Source organism: Giraffa tippelskirchi, chromosome 7 (assembly GCF_054371585.1).
Source record: "Giraffa tippelskirchi isolate mGirTip1 chromosome 7, T2T-mGirTip1v1.2.pri, whole genome shotgun sequence".
NCBI classification, from domain to species: Eukaryota; Metazoa; Chordata; class Mammalia; order Artiodactyla; family Giraffidae; genus Giraffa; species Giraffa tippelskirchi.
In genome coordinates, this window is record NC_137281.1 from 5336731 (window position 1) to 5357199 (window position 20469).

A 20469-nucleotide genomic window follows, 5' to 3' on the forward strand; every position below is an offset into this window, starting at 1 on the left:
GTTGGTGACATTGTACAGGAGGCAGTGATCAAGACCATCCCCAAGAAAAAGAAATGCAAAAAGACAAAATGGTTGTCTGAGGAGGCCTTACAATTAGCTGAGAAAAAAACACATGCTAAAGGAAAAGGAGAAAAGGAAAGATATACCAATCTGAATGCAGACTTCTAGGGAATAATAAGGAGAGATAAGAAAGCCTTCCTCAGTGATCAATGAAAAGAAATAGAGGAAACCAATAGAATGAGAAAGACTAGATACCTCTTCAAGAAAATTGGAGATACCAAGGGAACATTTCACGCAGAGATGGGCACAATAAAGGACAGAGATGGTATGGACCTAACAGAAGCAGAAGAGATTAAGAAGAGGTGGCAAGAATACACAGAAGAACTATTCAAAAAAATCTCATGACCCAGATAACCACAATGGTGTGATCACTCACCTAGAGCCAAGCATCCTGGAGTCTGAAGTCAAATGGGCCTTAGGAAGCATCACAGCGAACAAAGCTAGTGGAGGTGATGGAATTCCAGCGGAGCTATTTCAAGTCCTAAAAGATGACACTGTGAATGTGCTGCATTCAATATACCAGGAAGTTTGGAAAACTCAGCAGTGGCCACAGAACTGGAGAAGGTCAGTTTTCATTCCAATCCCAAAGAAAGGCAATGCCAAAGAATGTTCAAACTACCACACAATTGCAATCATCTCACACGCTAGCAGAGCAATGATCAAAATTCTCCAAGCCACACTTCAACAATATGTGAACCAAGAACTTCCAGATGTACAAGCTGGATTTAGAAAAGGCAGAGGAACCAGAGATCAAATTACCAACATCCGTTGGATCATCGAAAAAGCAAGAGAGTTCCAGAAAAACATCTACTTCTGTTTTATTGGATACAACAAAGCCTTTGACTGTGTGGATCACAATAAACTGTGGAAAATTCTTCAAGAGATGGGAGTGCCAGACCACCTGACCTGCCTCCTCTGAAATCTGTATGCAGGTCAAGAAGCAACTGTTAGAACGCACATGGAACCATGGACTGGTTCCAATAGGAAAAGGAGTACGTCAAGGCTGTATGTTGTCACCCTGCTTATTTAACTTATATGCAGAGTACATCATGCGAAATGCCAGGCTGGATGAAGCACAAGCTGGTATTAAGATCGCCGGGAGAAATGTCAATAACTTCAGATATGCAGATGACACCACCCTTATGGCAGAAAGTGAAGAGTAACTAAAGAACCTCTGGATGAATGTGAAAGAGGAGAGTGAAAAAACTGGCTTAAAACTCAACATTTAAAACACAAAGATCATGGCATCTGGTCCCACTACTTCATGTCAAATAGATGGGGAAACAATGGAAACAGTGACAGAATTTATTTCCTTGGGCTCCAAAATCACTGCAGATGGTGAAGCAGCCATGAAATTAAAAGATACTTGCTCCTTTGAAGAAAAGTTATGATCAACCTCAATAGCATATTAAAAAGCAGAGAGATTACTTTGCTGACAAAGGTCCATCTAGTCAAAGCTATGGTTTTTCCAGTAGTCATGTATGGATGTGAGAGTTGGACCATAAAGAAAGCAGAGCACAGAAGAATTGATGCTTTTGAACTGTGGTGTTGGAGAAGACTCTTGAGAAGCCCTTGAACTGTATGGAGATCAGACCAGTCAGTCCTAATGGAAATCAGTCCTGAATATTCACTGGAAGGACTGATGCTGAAGCTGAAGCACCAATACTTTGGCCATCTGATGCGAAGAATGGACTCACTGGAAAAGACCCTGATGCTGCAAAGGATTGAAAGCAGGAGAAGGGGACGACAGGATGAGATACTTGGGTGGCATCACCGACTCGATGGACATGAGTTTGAGCAAGCTCCGGCAGTTGGTGCTGGACAGGGAAGCCTGGCATGCTGCAGTCCATGGGGTCACAAAGAGCTGGACATGACTGAGCAACTGAACTGAACTAATTACATTGGGCCCACAGATAATTGGGGAAAATTCCCTATCTTGAAACAACTGATTAGTAAACTTAATGGACCTGAAAAATCCACTTGCCATGTAGTATAACATGACTACCCAGGTGATGTAATATCCATGGGAGGAGAACTGTTTATTATTTATATAATTATCAGTATGTTTTCAACTCTATGAGCAATCTTAGATTGCTCCTGTGCATGGTTTCTCATGAGGAAGAAGCCAGTATAAGGGGATATGCCCTCACGATTTTTAGTGGTCTTATCTTTTGTCCGACTCTTTGCGACCCCATGGACTGCAGCATGGCAGGCTTCTCTGTCCATCACCAACTCCTGGAGCTTATTCAAACTCATGTCCATAAAGTCAGTGATGCCATCCAACCATCTTATCCTCTGTCCTCCCCTTCTCCTCCCACCTTCAATCCTTCCCAGCATAATGGTGTTTTCAAATGAGTCAGTTCTTCTCATCATGGGCCAAATTATTGGGGTTTCAGCCAGCATCAGTCCTACCAATGAATATTCAGGACTGATTTCCTTTAGGATGGACTGGTTGGATCTCCTTGCAGTGTAAGGGACTCTCAAGAGTCTTCTCCAACACCACAGTTTAAAAGCATCAATTCTTCAGTGTTCAGCTTTCTTTATGGTCCAACTCTCACATCCATATATGACTACTGGAAAAAGCATAGCCTTGACTAGACGGACCTTTGTCAGCAAAGTAATGTCTCTGCTTTTTAATATGCTGTCTAGGTTGGTCATAACTTTCCTTCCAAGGAGCAAGCGTCTCTTAATTTCATGGTTGCAGTCACCATCTGCAGTGATTTTAGAGCCCCCCAAAATAAAGTCTTTCACTGTTTCCATTGTTTCCCCATCTCTTTGCCATGAAGTGATGGGACCGGATGCCATGATCTTAGTTTTCTAAATGTTGAGTTTTAAGCCAACTTTTTCACTCTCCTCTTTCACTTTCATCAAGAGGCTCTTTAGTTCTTCTTCACTTTCTGCCATAAAGGTGGTGTCATCTGCATATCTCAGGTTATTGATATTTCTCCCTGCAACCTTGATTCCAGCTTGTGTTTCATCCAGCCTAGCGGATGTTCGCAATTTGATCTCTGGTTCCTCTGCCTTTTCTAAATCCAGCTTGAACATCTGGAAGTTCACGGTTCACATACTGTTGAATTGGTTACAGTAAAGCAAAAGGGTTTAAAGACTCATATATCTGCATTTAAAATGCTATGTTTCAGAAATACCAGAACACATAAATGTGTTTTCATCATATCAGTAGAGAGGCATAGAATTTCTTTGAGGTATAGCAAATATTGAATAACACAGCGGACTTTGAACACGATGAGCTGACATTACTCCCCAACACCTGCATCACTGGACACCAGTAAACAGCCTCTCCTTCCTGACCCTGTGAGTCCACATCCTATGACTGATATTGTGAAGGAAGAGGGAGAATGCTGTTAAGTGTTGTTTCCTCAAAATTTTAGCTTTCCCCCTTTACTGTATGTGCTTTCAAAGGAGTTTTGAGGGTATTTTAAATAAGCAAGATATTTTCCCCTGAGCTGAAATTAGAAACTAACCCTGACTGATTAAATACTATGTGGTGTATATATACAATGGGATACAACTCAGCCATAAAAAGAATGAAATCATGCCATTTGCAGCAACACAGAGTTAGAGATGATCATACTAAGGGGAGTAAGCCAGAAAGAGAAAGACGAATACCATCTGATATCATTTATGTATGGAAACTAAAATACTGGGGCTTCCCAGGTGACACTAGTGGTAAAGAACCCTCCTGCCAATGCAGGAGACAGAAACAGACATGGGTTCGATCCAAGTTTGATCCACTACTTGGGTCAGGAAGATCCCCTGAGTAGTGCATGGCAACCCACTCCAGTATTCTTGCCTGGAGAATCCTCATGGACAGAGAAATCTGGCAGGCTTCAGTCTGAAGGGCTGAACATGACTGAAGCAACTAAGCGAGTGAAAACATGACACAAATGAACTTATCTGTGAAAAAAACCAGACTCACAGCATAGAAAACAGAATTGTGGTTCCCAAGGGGGAAGGTGGGGGAAGGATGGATTGGGAGTTTGAGATTAGTAGATGAAAACTATTAAATACAGAATGTATCAAGAACAATGTCCTACTGCACAGCACATGGAACTATAGTTAATATCTTGTGATAAGCCATAATGGGAAAGAATATGAAAAAGAATGTCACTAAATCACTTTGCAGTGAAGCAGATATTAACACCATACTGTAAATCAACACTATATATCAGTAAAATAAATTAAAAAAAAACTGAATGTGTCAGATATGAAGTGAAGTGAAAGTTGACCAGTCGTGGCCAACTCTTTGAGACCCCATGGACTGTAGACTGCCAGGCTCCTCTCTCCATGGAATTCTCCAGGCCAGAATACTGGATTGGGTAGGCGTTCCCTTCTCCAGGGGATCTCCCCAACCCAGGGATTGAATCCAGGTCTCCTGCATTGCAGGCAGATTCTTTACCATCTGAGTCAACAGGGAAGCCGAATACTGGAGTGGGTAGCCCATCCCTTCTCCAGCTGATCTTCCTGACCCAGGAATTATACTGAGGTTTCCTGCATTGTGGATTCTTTACCAGCTGAGCTACCAGAGAAGCTATGATTAGATGACAAATTGTGAAATTAATGAATGGGTCCTCTGCCATGTCCTTCATTTCCAGCTCCTCCTTCCTACAAGTAGATGTTACCAAGCTGAATTTGGGTCCATAGGAGTCTTTCGATGTATTGTTGCATGCAGTTTTCTAATATTTTGTGGAGGGTTTTTGCATCAATGTTTATGATAGATTCTGGCCTGTAATTTTCTTTTTATGTATTGCCATTTTGTGCTTTTGGTATCATAGTGATGCTGGCCTCATGAAATGAGGTAAGAAGCATTCTCTACTCTTCAGTTTTTTTGGAAGTGCTTGGGAAGCATTAGTATTAACTCTTTGAATGTTTGGTAGAATTCACCTGTGAAGCCATATGGTCCTGAACTTTTGTTTGGGGAAGTTTTTTATTACTATTTCAAGCACTGGACAAGTGATCAATCTAGTCAGGTTTTCTACTTCATGATTCAGTCTTGGAAGGTTGTATGATTCTAAAAATTGGTCCATTTCTTCTGGTCTGTCCAAGTTTGTTGGCATAGATAGATGTTCATAATATTGTCATAATTCTTTGTATTGTTGTGTAATTATTGCTCTTTTTCTTCTTGTTTCACAATTTATTGATCAGAGGCTTCTCTCTCTCTCTTTTTTTAAGTGAGTCTAATTAAAGGTTTCTCAATTTTGTTTACCTTTTCAAAGAACCAGTTCTTAGTTTGATTGGTCTTTTAAAAAATATTTATTTATTTACCTGGGTGCATTATGTCTTAGTTGTGGCACTTGGTATCTTTAGCTTCGGCATGTGAAGTCTTAGTTGTTGCATGTACTATCGAGATCCCAGATCACGGATCAAACCCAGGCTCCCTGCACTGGAAGAATGGAGTCTTAGCTACTGGGACACCAGGGAAGCCCCTGATTGATCTTCTCTACTGTCTTTTTAGTCTCTGGTTTATTTATTTCCACACTAGTTTTATCATTCCCTTCACTCTCCTGACTTTGGGCTTGGTTTGTCCCTCTTCCAGTCTCTTTAGTCTCTTTAGGTGTATGGCTAGAAGGTTATCTGAGATTTTCCTTCTTTCTTTAGGTGGGCCCATATTGCTGTAAACTCCCCTCTCACTTTTCTAGCTCTCTTCTCAAAGATAGCTTCTTCATTTCATACCACTGTGAGTGGAATATAGGATATATGTGATTTCTACTTAAATTTGTTGAGATTTGTTTTGTGTTCCAATATATGATCTATCCTTGAGCAATCAAGCCAGGAGCTGTACCCATGGCTGATAACTCAGAGAAATGGATACCCCAGTGAGTGAGTAGTAGTTTGAGCTACAGATTGGGCACCCCAGTCCTAGGGTCCTGTGTGTTTGATACAAGCCACATTGTCTGGTGGGAGAAGGGCTGGGACGAGAAGAAGGGCTATAGGAAGGCAGGACTATGCTCATGAGGAGCACACATTGACTAGCCCATGAGGCAGGGAAGAGAGAGGTCTACTCAAGTAGCTGCTGTTTTCCCACAACTGACTCTCCACACACCCCAGCCCCAGTGGAATGAACACACCAGTACTCCTCCCTCCATGGCACTGTCTCTGGAGCAGCCACTATCAGGGAAGACTTGATGGAGGGACACAGAGGTAACCCACAGCCAGGGCAGAGCCTGGGTGCAGCAGTGGCAGCCACTGTTGGTATTGATTCAAGCAACTCCCCAGAAGCAGCCCAGAGATCATGTGGCAGCTACTTCACTACAGCTCATTCCCTGATATCACATGCAGAGAACTGCCTACCCTGAGGAGCAGTTTCACAACAGTGCAGGAGTGACAGAGGATGGGGAAAGTTTAGAGACACAGGGGACTTGCCACTCAGACAAGACAGAGAGGTCTACTCTAGTGGCTGCAGAGTTTTCTAGGACCGCCAACCACCTACTCACGTGCCCCAGCCTGAACACAGTGAATGCTTCAGCCCAACTCAGTCCATGTCAAATCGCTGCACTTGATTAGGGCACCTACAACCAGAGAGAAGACTTCACCAAGGGACACAGAGCCACATGGTTCTGGGACAGAGCTGTTCCGCAACAGCTCACTTCTCAACCAACGCTTAGGGTCCAGGTGAGCTCCTGCAAGCTGTAAACAGCAGCTCCATAACAGGGTGGGGGCTGCAAAGACAGGGAGCTGTCTTCAACCGGGAGGGACAATGGGGACGCACACTTGAGGCCACGACGGCACAGCCACAGGCACTCACACAGGCAGAGCGTCAGACCCCTGTCCGCCCGCGGTCCCCGACCGACTCAGAGGCTTTCCTCCTCTGGGGAAATGGACCTGCTGTGCGGGGAGGAAAAACACACACTTAGAAGAAACAGATTTGCCTCGGGCCCGACCCACAGGGTTTCTGCTCCAGCACTTGACTGGGTTAAAAACAAAAACCGAGGTCCTGCACTATGTTTCTGCAAGAGACTTACCTCAGATACAAATCTGCAGAGACAAAACACATAGAGACCAGACAACACACCACTAAAATATGACAGGTTCAAAAAAGATATCAAGAGTAAATCATAAATTACCAGAAGACAGATGAGAATAAAAACACAACTGTACAAAACTGATGGAACACAGTAAACACAGTTCTAAGAGAAAACTTTATATCAATACAGGCCTACTTCAAATGTCTGAGAAAAATCTAAAGAAAAAACCCAAACCCACTTAACTGACCAAATTTCTAGAAACAGTCTTTAAAGACTGAATTAGGAAGAAATAGACAATCTTGAATGCAAAAAAGCAAAATGGCTGTCTGAGGAGGCCTTAGAAATAGCTGTGAAAAGAAGAGACGTGAAAAGCAAAGGAGAAAAGGAAAGATATAATCATTTGAAAGCAGAGTTCCAAAGAATAGCAAAGAGAGATAAGAAAACCTTCCTCAGCGATCAATGCAAAGAAATAGAGGAAAACAATAGACTGGGAAAGACTAGAGATCTCTTCAAGAAAATTAGAGATACATTTCATGCAAAGATGGGCTCAATAAAGGACAAAAATGGTACGGAACTAACAGAAGCAGAAGATATTAAGAAGAGGTGGCAAGAATACACAGAAGAACTGTACAAAAAAGATCTTCATGACCCAGATAATGCTGATGGTGTTATCACTCACCTAGAGCCAGACATCCTGGAATGTGAAGTCAACTGGGCCTTAGGAAGCATCACTACGAACAAAGCTAGTGGAGGTGATGGAATTCCAGTTGAGCTATTTCAAATCCTAAAAGATGATGCTGTGAAAGTGCTGCACTCAATATGCCAGCAAATTTGGAAAACTCAGCAGTGGCCACAGGACTGGAAAATGTCAGTTTTCATTCCAATCCCAAAGAAAGGCAATGCCAAAGAATGCTCAAACTACCGCACAATTGCACTCATCTCACACGCTAGTAAAGTAATGCTCAAAATTCTCCAAGCCAGGCTTCAGCAATACATGAACCATGAACTTCCAGATGTTCAAGCTGGTTTTAGAAAAGACAGAGGAACCAGAGATCAAATTACCAACATCTGCTGGATCATTGAAAAAGCAAGAGAGTTTCAGAAAAACATCTATTTCTGCTTTATTGACTATGCCAAAGCCTTTGACTGTGTGGATCACAATAAACTGTGGAAAATTCTGAAAGAGATGGGAATACCAGACCACCTGACCTGCTTCTTGAGAAACCTGTATGCAGGTCAGGAAGCAACAGTTAGAACTGGACATGGAACAACAGACTGGTTCCAAATAGGAAAAGGAGTACGTCAAGGCTATATATTGTCACCCTGCTTATTTAACTTATATGCAGAGTACATCATGAGAAACGCTGGGCTGGAAGAAACACAAACTGGAATCAAGATTGCCGGGAGAAATATCAATAACCTCAGGTATGCAGATGACACCACCCTTATGGCAGAAAGTGAAGAAGAACTAAAGAGCCTCTTGATGAAAGTGAAAGAGGAGAGTGAAAAAGTTGGCTTAAAGCTCAACATTCAGAAAACTAAGATCATGGCATCCGGTCCCAAGACTTCATGGCAAATAGATGGGAAAATAGTGGAATCGGTGTCAGACTTTATTTTTTTGGGCTCCAAAATCACTGTAGATGGTGATTGCAGCCATGAAATTAAAAGACGTTTACCCCTTGGAAGGAAAGTTATGACCAACCTAGACAGCATATTGAAAAGCAGAGACATTACTTTGTCAACAAAGGTCCGTCTAGTGAAGGCTATGGTTTTTCCAGTAGTCATGTATGGATGTGAGAGTTTGACTATAAAGAAAGCAGAGCACCGAAGAATTGATGCTTTTGAACAGTGGTGCTGGAGAAGACTCTTGAGAGTCCCTTGGACTGCAAGGAGATCCAACCAGTCCATCCTAAAGGAGATCAGTCCTGGGTGTTCATTGGAAGGACTGATGTTGAAGCTGAAACTCCAATACTTTGGCCACCTCATGTGGAGCTGACTCATTTGAAAAGACCCTGATGCTGGGAAAGATCGAGGGCAGGAGAAGAAGGGGACGACAGAAGATGAGATGGTTGGATGGCATCACCGACTCAATGGACATGAGTTTGGGTAAACTCCGGGAGTTGGTGATGGACCGGGAGGCCTGCTGTGCTGCGGTTCATGGGGTCGCAAAGAGTCGGACACGACTGAGTGACTTAACTGAACTGAACTGAATCAAAAACCTCACAGAAAACAACATCCAGGATCTGAGGGTGTTACATGTGATCCTATGAAACATTTTTAAAAATAACATCTATCCTTCTTAAACTCTTCCAAAAAATTAAAGAGGAGGGGAACACTCTTAAATTTATTCTATCAGGCTATCTTACTCTGATATCAGTACTATAAAAAGACACTACAGGAAATTACGGATCATTTTGTTGATGAATATGGTTGAAAAAATTTTTCAACAAAATATTAGCAGACAGAATTCAACAATCTATAAAAGGTATCATAAATGATTATCACAGAGCATTCTTCCAGAGATGCAAGGATGGTTAAAAATCCACAAATCAATCCATATGATACACCACATTAAAAAAAAAGGAACATAAACACAAGATTGTGTCAATAGATGTAGAAAAAGCATTGACAAAATCTAACATCCATTCATGGTAAATGCTCCCAGAAAACTGGGCATAGAGAGAATACATCTCAACATAATAAAGGCCATTTATGACAAACCCACAGAGATGGGTATCTGAAAGCTTTTTCCTCTAAAATCAGGACCAAGAGAAGGATGCTCACTCTTGCTACTCTGGTTTAACATTGTGGAAGTCTAGCCACAGCATTTGGACAAAAAAGTAATAAGAGACATCCAACGCCTAAGAGAAGAAGTAAAACTGTCACTACTATAGAGAAATGATACTTTATATAGAAAACCTGTCTATAAAAAAACCTGTCTAGAAAACCTGCATAGAAAACTAACTAATGAATTCAGTATACGCACACACACACACACACACATACAGACACACAATGGAATATTCCTCACCCCTTAAGAATAAAATTTTGCTGCTTCTAACATAGATGGACCTGGAAATCATTCTGTTTATTGAATTAAGTCAGAGAAAGACAAATACTGTATATTATCACTTGACATACGGAATCTAAAACTAGTACAAATGGATGAAAATAATGATACAGAAAGACTCTTGCATATAGAGAATAAACTAGTGCTTACCAGTGGGGAGAGAAAGTGGGAAGGGGCAAGACAGAGTAAAGATTTAGAAGTAAACACTACTATGTATAACATAAATAAACTACAAGGACATACACAGGGAACATAGCCAATAGTTCATAATAACTTTAGACAAAGTATAACCTATATATTGAACCACAATGTTGTACCTCTGCCACTACTATAATACTGTGAATCAACTATAATTCAATGAAAAATTTAACGTAAAAGAAGAGTTATGCATTGTGCTATGTGGTTGTAATGGCAGTCACATTACAATGGTAGGCAATATATAAGTGTAACAAATTATCAAATCTTACACTTTAAATTTACACAATGTTATATGTCAAGTATATTTCAGTTTAAAAAATCTGCTGAAATATATTTTTCTTTCGGTGTTTTTTATTGTGCTTCACTTCAAACTGCTCATTTCTACATGAAAATACTTTAATGTGCTAATCTCCCTGCAAGACTCTGTCTAATAAATACTACCATCTCTCTTAACAATGATAACTATAAACTTGTAACTGGCTCCCAAATTCTTACCTGATTTTACCTTCGAGTGCTAACCAGGGTATTCTTTACTCTGTGAGGACATTAATTTCTTCAGTTTTATTTATGACTACTGTACACACTGATCCATTTTCATGTATACTTTTATTTATAATTCCATACCTACTTCATTTCTGGGAAATTCGTTCTGGTAGACTGAAAGTAACACATTTGAACAGTTTATAATATGCAGATCATTTTAAGACCTGTTGTTTATTGCATAAATCTGAACTCCTTTTCTACAAGAAAACTTCACCGATATATTCATATTTCATGACAATATATTTCAATTGGTCTTTATATTGAAGAAGACACTTGGCATGTCCGGTATATTATTATCTTGAGATTCAAAATTTAAATTGGGATTCTGAGGGTGAATAAACGAACTGGCAATGGCTCATTATAGAAATAAATAAAATTCACACTTTTCTCATAATAGTAGAGGACTTTGCATTCCTTATCCAGGCAAAGTAGAGCCTTTGTACACTGGAGTTATGGCTCATGAGCAGAAAGGGGCTGACAGTTGGGAAGCATGCTGCAATGACTATAGTGATGTCCACAAGGAACCAGCCGGGCTGATCAAAAAGAGCCAAAAGCAGTTGAAAGACAGAGGAAAGAGTATAAAAGTAGACAAAGGTGCTCCCCAGGAGAAGGATGGTTTTAGTAGCTCTGGACTCAGGGGAGGACCTGGAGGAGGTGTTGGTCCTACGAATGTGCTGGACCTGCTGCTTATGTCTGTACAGGATGAGAACCATGGAGCCGCCGGCCAAGAGCGTGAGCCCCAAACATAAAACATCAAGGAATAATAGCAATGCTCCATACAAGCTGCTTATGATTTTCTCCAGAAGAACAGAAGAACAGTAGCCAAAATCTCTTTCCTCTGTGATGTTTTTGTCACTCCGTTTGCCAATTATATGGAAAGGAAAAGTGACATTTACCAGCATTTGCAGGATCCAACACAGGAAAAGAGAGAGAACCACGTACTTGGGAGCTGTTGCTTTCAGCACTGCCCACCTGGAGTTCTGGGGACTGATCGTGATCACCTGAAAGACACTTAAGAGACAGATGCTACAGATGGACACTCCCCTCCCCACTCTGTGCAGAAAGAAGAGAAGTTTGCAGCCAAAATCACTGCGGATATGCCTCCACCCAAACACTGCCATTGTCTGGGGGACGCCTTTACAGAGGAGGACCAAGAAGTTGGCCACAATCAGGTGCTTAAGGATCAAATCTGTGGACCTTAACCTGTAACCCATGAAGTAAAGGACGATATAACTGCAGAGGAGTGAGAAATTCCCCAGGATTCCAACCACGGTCTGTGTTAAGATGATCATGCCTATTATGAAAAAGCTGCTGGCCATCCTCTCAGTTCACAGTCACTTGTACTTGTCTCGTGAGTTAGTGTCTCTATGGGAACATCAAGCGTGGGCTGCATGCATCATGTCCACTGAAATCCAATATTCTCCATTTATCTTCAGGTGCCACTTGGAAAATTTTGCTTTATGCTTTTCTGCTACTAGTAGCCTTAAAAGGGTTCAATGTATAACATTGAAAGAGCACTTAAAATGCAAAATTATTTGCTGAAGACACTCCATGTTATCACTTCATTCTTCACAAATCCATGACCCCGGGATTTCTGTGACTTCAATTTTTCAGGGAAAGGTAACACAGCGAGGTTATGTATTAGTTGAAATCTGCTGCACAGGGCAGAGTAAGGACTTTAGAAACTCATTAGGCTGGTCAAGAGAGCACACCGAACTACCAGCTCTGCTAAAAACCAGTTAGTTGTATTCAAATAATAATCCATACCTATACTTAGTTTTGATTTCTCAACTTCTTAACTTGATTTGAGACCAATGGTCTTTTATATTTTCATTATAAGAAGATTCCATTTTTGTAAAGCTTTATTCTGTAGGGAACTCTGTATTATGTATGAGGTTTTAGATATCTTAATACATATACATGGACTGCTGGCAGTAGAATACGACATATGGCAGGAACCCGCCCAGGATAACGCAATGTCATGAAGATGAGCATGGCTCAGTATTGGGATGGTGTTAGGATGCTTTTATGTCTGAAAAGCAGGTATAATGTACCTATCACAGGAATTATTGAATAAACACAAGTAACATTGTAAACTTTGAGCCATAAAACACTAATACATGATAAAAGAGTGTAAGCAAAAACTGAATTATTATTGTTTTCAATTCACATACTTATCTATTTGTTAATTCTAGAGCTAAGCAAAAATAGCAACAAAGAAATAAGATTTGTGCATGCCACTGACATACCAGACATATGTGTAAAATAGCATCTGCAAGGCATGTATTCTTGTGTATTTTATAAATTCAGAGACTGGATGTTTGGATTGATAGTAGCCTATTTTAAAAAAAAAGAATCAACATTATAGGAGACTGCCAGCTGCTGCCTCTAACTTACAATTACCACGTCAATTGTTCTTTAAATCTAAGAATGACAATAACCTCACCAGCATTAACACACTACAGAGGTTTTCAGTTGAGGCAAAGTTACTGTCTACACTAATTGCATCCGACATCCAGGATTGGAACAACCCTTTCTATTCAAGTTGTTTCCATTTAGATACACTTTCTGCATGGTATTAGATGATTTCTTCAGATCCATCACACATTTTATTGCAAACCTGTATGGACTAGTGGTGAACTTCTAGTCATCCTGAACATGGAGTCTATAATTCCTGTAAGGTAGACTCAACATTTGATTTTACAAATGTATTTTACCACTTAAAATACAATTTTTTTTAAGTTGAGAAAAATATCTTTATTGGAATTGTGTCATGTGTGCAGTTTCATTCTTTGCCTAGAAAAGGCTTTGATGGACATGAATGAGTTAAATCCAAGAGCTTTAACTCATTGAGAAGCAAAGCTTTTTTCAGTATAGTTATCAAATAGCTTAAATATTACCAAATGATAGACCATATACTTATTTACAAATGACATTTCCCCAATGTGGACTAGCATCCTTTTCATCACAAATATTTTTAAGCACCTTAAAAATCAGGTTTTGCTGTAACTCGGATTGAGTCACAACAGAAACTGTCAGAGGATTACATTTGATTGCACGAAGGGTCTTTAGAGATTGCTGTGGGTTCTAGAAACCCACTCCCTCAATATTAGCTCAGCTCATTCCTCAGACTTACTCCACCTTCCTGCTCGCTGTTGGCACTGAATCAAGTTACTACACAGAAGATTGCCTTTGTCTGATATGATCTCTTCTCCAGACTCTTGATCTGACTTTCTCTTACAGACTCTGCTGCTTAGAATGAGATGGAAAACACTTACCAGACACCTTCCTGCTGTCAGGAGAGTGGGCTTCCTGGTGGTCATTATACCCAGTGTCTGTGTGGGAGGCAGGCAACCGGATCCTGATATCTGGGTTTGAGATGCTGTGTCCTCCCCTCCCCTCCCATCACAGCTGCAATTATCATTTCACCTGCAGCAGCAATGGGAGTGCAGGCCTGGGATCTGAGAATATTTCTGGAAACTTTTCTCTCAGTTGTTAATTACTGGAAACAATTACAAGTTTCTAGTTAGCACCCTTAGGAGACTAAAGGAGTGTTTCCAAGAGCCTTCTTAATTTCCGTGATCCCTGAAGGCAGACAAAGTCTCACACTGAGGAAGGCTGGACTTTCTGAAGTCACACACATAAGGGACTGGCATAAACTGTGTGTCCCTCTGCATTCTTCACCTCCCTGAGATGTTTCTCTACCCTGAAACTAGTGCTCTCCTAAACTTCAGACCATTAAACTGAATGATCAATTAAAGTGTGGTTAGAGAAATGGAATGGGACAAAATACCTGGTAAAAAACATTCAAAGAGATACAAGTAAAAGGATGAACAGGACACATCACTCATTATAGAAAATGTCAGCACAAATCAGAGCCAATTAACTGGGGGCTTTGCATAAATCAATGCCAATCAGTATAGAGATACTGTAGGAAAATTTACTATATGATTATTGACCTCCATTAGCAATTAGAATCAGACACAGAACAATATGGGGCTTCCCTAGTAGCTCAGACGGTAAAGCATCTGTCTGCAATGCAGGTTCGATCCCTGGGTTGGGAAGATCCCCTGGAGATGGAAATGGCAACCCACTCCAGTATTTTTGCCTTGAGAATTCCATGAACAGAGGAGCCTGGTGGGCTACAGTCCATGGGGTCGCAAAGAGTCAGACATGACTGAGCAACTGACACACAACAGAACAATATACATGGAAAAAAATGAGAAGGTTCAAAATGAGTGTCTCACAAATGAGCCCTTAGTTCTGATGGCTCAACAGACAGATTCTACCATTCTTGTAAATATCAGATGAACCAATGCTCAATTACCTCATTCAAAGAGATAAAATAGTTACCTCAGTGCTCTACATTAATTAATTAATTGTGCTATTTTTCCAAAATGAGCACTTGATACTCTGATAATTAAGAAATATAAATTAGGAGTTGCAAGAAATCTGGTTTTTCATATAAATACATCTACATTTGATGCAGCATCATGATACAATCACTGTCAATTTTCAAGTTAGGGGTTTGGAGCCATATACTTGGTGGTCAACCAGGTCTGCACACAACTCATTTAAATCCTTCAGGCAGATTCAAACACCCATGTGCATTAATACTCACATACTTATGTATATAGTACTTACACAATTATAGTTTAAAAATCACAAACATTTGTGCACATGCTTACCACACACAAACTCACATCATATGCCTAAACACACAACACACGTTCATATGAACTCACACGGTCACGTTCACCTTCATAAAATCAACTTACATGGTCCCTGCGTATCTCTGGATGATGATTTCATATACAGAAGGACAGGTGTATCTCCAGACTTCTGGATGCAGGAAAAAGGCATCCTTTCCTCTGCTTGTAATCCTTTCACCCTGCAACAATCCACAGACAATATTTGCTATAAGCTGCCTTAAAATTGGGCTTCCCTGGTGGCTCAGCTGGTAAAGAATCTGCCTGCAATGTGGGAGACCTGGGTTTGATCCCTGGGTTGGGAAGATCCCCTGGAGAAGGGAACGGCTACCCATTCTAGTATTCTGGCCTGGAGAATTCCATGGACTCTATCGTCCATGTGAGTATTACCTCTTCATGGGTCAGGGGGTAAGAAAGATAGCATGTTTCAGGGCATAACAGTGAATGGGTATGTATTGATACCCAAATAAAACCATGGTTGGGAAAGCCTGGAGTGAAGGCATAAAGTCTGTATGGAAACATAGAAGACCCTGAATAGCCAAAACAATCTTGAGAAGGAAAAACAAAGCTGGAGCTATGTTGCTCCCAATTTCAAACTGCATTATAAAACTACAGGCATCAAAACAGTGTGGTACTGACACAAGATTAATGGACACATAGATCAATGGAACAGAATAAATAGAACAGAAACGAATCTACACTTAATGGTCATTTTCTCTATGACAAAGGAGGCAAGCAGATACAATAGGGCAAAGACAGCCTCTTCAATAGATGGTGTTGGGAAACTGGACAGCTACATGCAAAACAATCAAACTGTAATAGTTTCTTATATACAAAAATAAACTGGTATATACATTCAATGAAATATTATTTAGGCTTAAAGAGGAGGAAATAATGATATATGCCACAACAGGAATAAATTTTGAGGATATTATATAAAGTGAAATAAGCCAATCACAAAAAGACACACACTGTATGATTCCACTTTTATGAGATGCTTATCGTAGTAAAAATCACAGCAATAAAAGCAGGAAGGCAGTTGTTAGGGTACTGAGGAAGGAGAGATGGGGAGTTACTGTTTCAGTTTTGCAAGATGAAATGAATTCTCTACCTTGTTTTCTATCTTCTCTTTTTTTTTTTTTTGTTGGCAAAGTAATGTCTCTGCTTTTATTTTTTATTTATTTTTTTTTATTATTTTTTTTTATAAATTTATTTATTTTAGTTGGGGGCTAATTACTTTACAATATTGTAATAGTTTTTGCCATACATTGACATGAATCAGCCATGGGTTTACATGTGTTCCCCTTCCTGGACCCCCCACCCACCTCCCTCCCCATCCCATCCCTCTGGGTCATCCCATTGCCCCGGCCCTGAGCCCTTGTCACATGCATCGAACATGGAATGGTGTTCTGTTTCACATATGATAATATACATGTTTCAATGCTATTCTCCCAGAACGTCCCACCCTCACCTTCTCCCTCAGAGCCCATAAAATTGTTCCATGCATCTGTGTCTCTTATTCTGTCTCGCATATAGGGTTATCGTTACCATCTTTCAAATTCCATATATATGCATTAGTATACTGTATTGTTGTTTTTCTTTCTGGCTTACTTCACTCTGTATAATGGGCTCCAGTTTCATCCATCTCAGTAGAACCCCAATGTTCATCGCAGCACTGTTTACAATAGCCAGGACATGGAAGCAACCTAGATGTCCATCAGCAGACGAATGGATAAGGAAGCTGTGGTACATATACACAATGGAATATTACTATCTTCTCTTTTGATGAGTAGAAGCACTTAACTTCAGTACAAGCACATTTGTCATGTCCTCCTTTATAGTCAATATTTTTGCTCTGTTTAAGAACAGTCTTTTTCTATTAGAGCTCAGAAATGTTCTCTGTTTTCTTCTAAAGACATCATTTTATATCTTTAAAATGTACATCAGCAATCTATTCAGAATAATTTGTTATATATGTCAGTACTAACTTGTCTCTTTATGCTTCAAGATAACACACTTCCATTTCTTCTGAAAATGCTGTGCTTGCCTTGCTTTTTGTTTGCTGTCATCTATCGTTGCCTCATCCAGTTTGACATCGCCTCATGCTTGGAGCTCGTTTTCTGTCAGATTTCCTGGGATCCCATCTCTTCTTGTCTCTTCCAATATCTACAACCCCAGTGTGCCGCACAGTCAAGTTTAGTCTTGGGACCAGAAGGCTTCGGTGGGCCTTTTTGTTTAGACGGCTGAGCAGGCTTGTGTTGTAAAGGGAAAGTTGCGCCGTGCTGAGAGACAAATTTGGTCTTGGGACCGGAAGGCTTCAGTGGGCCTTTTTGTTGAGAAGGCTGAGCAGGCTCGTGTTGTAAAGGGAAAGTTGCACGCTGAGAGACAAGTTTTGCTCTCTTAGTTTCTTCACAGCTTGTGTCAGCCTCTGTCCTACGTTATCTTTTCAAGAACTTTTCATATAACAATCTGCTTCAGATAGTGTCTACAGTATATCCTCCAGGGAAAAGGACAGGTTAATTACTTGATCAGCATAATAAAAATAATGCCTTCCTCTGAGGCAAAATTTGGGCAGGTTTGTTCAAGACCAACATTAAAAATATTTGGATTTCTTAACCTTCACATCTGTACTTGTGATGTAAACCCATTATGTGTATTGTAGCCACCTGGGCCTCTTTTTATCGCCTCTGAGAAGCCTGATACAGACAAGAAGAATAAATGAAAACACAAAGCTCTTACTGTTCTTGTGTCATGAATAATAAAATCTTTCTTCTCAGACCCAGGAATCTCTTGCCTTCTGACCGCATCCATGAAGTACAGGATAATTTGTTATCTTGCATGTAGGGTAAAATCTAAGACATTTTTTCACATTCGTTAATAGTCATGATGATAAGGATGTGATGCTGAGAGAGACATGACTTTCTCAAAGAGAAAATTACAAAGATCTTACACAATCCTGGTTAGAGGATACGAGAATGTTTCCTGGAACAAGTGGAAATCTTCTTATCCAAGTTCTGGGCAATGTGAGGAAAGGACAGTTCTTTCAACAAATGAGAGTGGGAAAATTGGATATCCACATGCAAAAGAAGGAAGTTGGACCCTTACTTAACATACATACAAAACTTAACTCAAAATGGATCAAAGACCTAAATGTAAGACCTAAAACAATAAAATTCTTAGAAGAAAACACAGGACAAAAGTTTGCAACATTAGACTTGGCAATGATTTCTTGGATTTGACACTAAAAGCACAGGTAACACGAACTGAACCTCCTAAAATTTAAGAAGCTTTTGTGTATCAAAGACAGAATCATCAGAGTAAAAAGAGAATTCACTGAATAAGGGAAAATATTTGCAAATCATATACCTGATAAGACATTAACATCCAAAATATGGAGAAAATTCTTACACAAAAAACCAACCCAGAAATAACGCACTTCAGGACTTGGGAAAGGATGGTTCTCCACAGAAGATATACAAATGACAAATAAGCACATGAAAAGATGATCAACATCACTATCCATTAGGGGAATGCAGATCAAAACTACAATGAAATGCCATCTTGCAGCCATTAAGATAGCTACTATCAAAACAATTGAAAACAACATGTGATGACAAGAATGTGGAGAAATTGGAATTATATGCACTGTTGGGCAGAAATGTAAGATGGCACAGCCATTGGAAAACAGGATGGCAGCTCCTCAGAAAAATAAAAATAGAATTACTATATGATCGAGCAATTCTACTTCTGGGTATCTATACAAAAGAATCAGAAGCAGGGTCTCAAATAGATGTTTGATAGCTAAAACATGGAAACAACCCCACAGTTCACCAACAGATGAACAGATAAGTAAAATGCAGTATAGACATAAAACGTAAAAGAAAGGAAATTCTGCAACATAATGCAGCGTGAATGACTCTTGAGAAATGTGAATAAAGGAAAATCTCACTAAAATGCTGTTGGGTGACCAGCAGGGGGAGCACTCACACATGTACCGCTGGATCGCAATACAGGTCCCAGCAAGAAAGAGATGTTACCTTGCATTTCTGGCAGGAAGTGACACTACTTTACTACCACTAGCAACAGGAAGCCAGACAACAGCTCAACCAATGAGAGACTGTAACAACTCAATGAAAAGCCACTGCACTTTGAACTCCCAGTTTCCTCCAATGGACTTTTTGTTTATAACAGCCCCTCCCAATAAGTTTCCTCTTACTTGCTTTACTGGACTTCCATATGTTTCACAGAGTTTGCTTGTCCCAAATTGCAATTCTCTGTTGCTCCTGCATAAACCCACTTGTCTAGTAAAATGCTGGTTTGTTGTTTTAGGTTAACAAGGGCATTATGCTAGGAGACATAGACCAGTCACTAAAGGACAAATACTGTATGATTCCACGTATGTGAGATACTTAACGGTAGTCAAAATCATAAGAGACAGAAAGTAGAGTAGTAGTTTCCCAGGACTGGCTGCTGCTGCTAAGTCGCGTCAGTCGTGTCCGACTCTGTGCGACCCCACAGACGGCAGCCCACCAGGCTCCCCCGTCCCTGGGATTCTCCAGGCAAGAGTACTGGAGTGGGTTGCCATTTCCTTCTCCAGGGCATGAAAGTGAAAAGTGAAAGTGGAGTCGCTCAGTCGTGTCCGACTCAGTGACCCCATGGACTGCAGCCCGCCAGGCTCCTCCGTCCGTGGGATTTTCCAGGCAAGAGTACTGGAGTGGGGTGCCATTGCCTTCTCCATCCCAGGACTGGGGAAAGGGGAAAATGAGAAGTTAATGAATTGTTGTTTAATGGGCATAGAGTTTCCATTTTACAAGATGAAATGAATTATGGGGCTGGATGGTGGTGATGTTTGCATTAACATTATGGATATATTTAATACCACTGATCTGTACAATTTTAAATGGTT

General features: G+C 40.4%; 1 protein-coding gene and 1 long non-coding RNA gene across 2 annotated transcripts in view; one reads left to right on the forward strand and one right to left on the reverse strand.

Annotated features, from left to right (window-relative positions):
- The window catches only part of LOC145515200 (uncharacterized), a 141634-nt gene that overhangs the window by 111566 nt on the left and 9599 nt on the right, over nt 1–20469 (forward strand). The window lies entirely within an intron of this gene.
- On the reverse strand, nt 11232–19694 carry LOC145515153 (vomeronasal type-1 receptor 4-like). Its single transcript, XM_081514878.1, has 2 exons — nt 19601–19694; nt 11232–15745 (listed from the first exon to the last, which is right to left on the reverse strand). The coding sequence occupies exon 2, from the start codon at nt 12171–12173 to the stop codon at nt 11232–11234; it is 942 nt and encodes a 313-aa protein (XP_081371004.1). The 5' UTR covers nt 12174–15745; nt 19601–19694.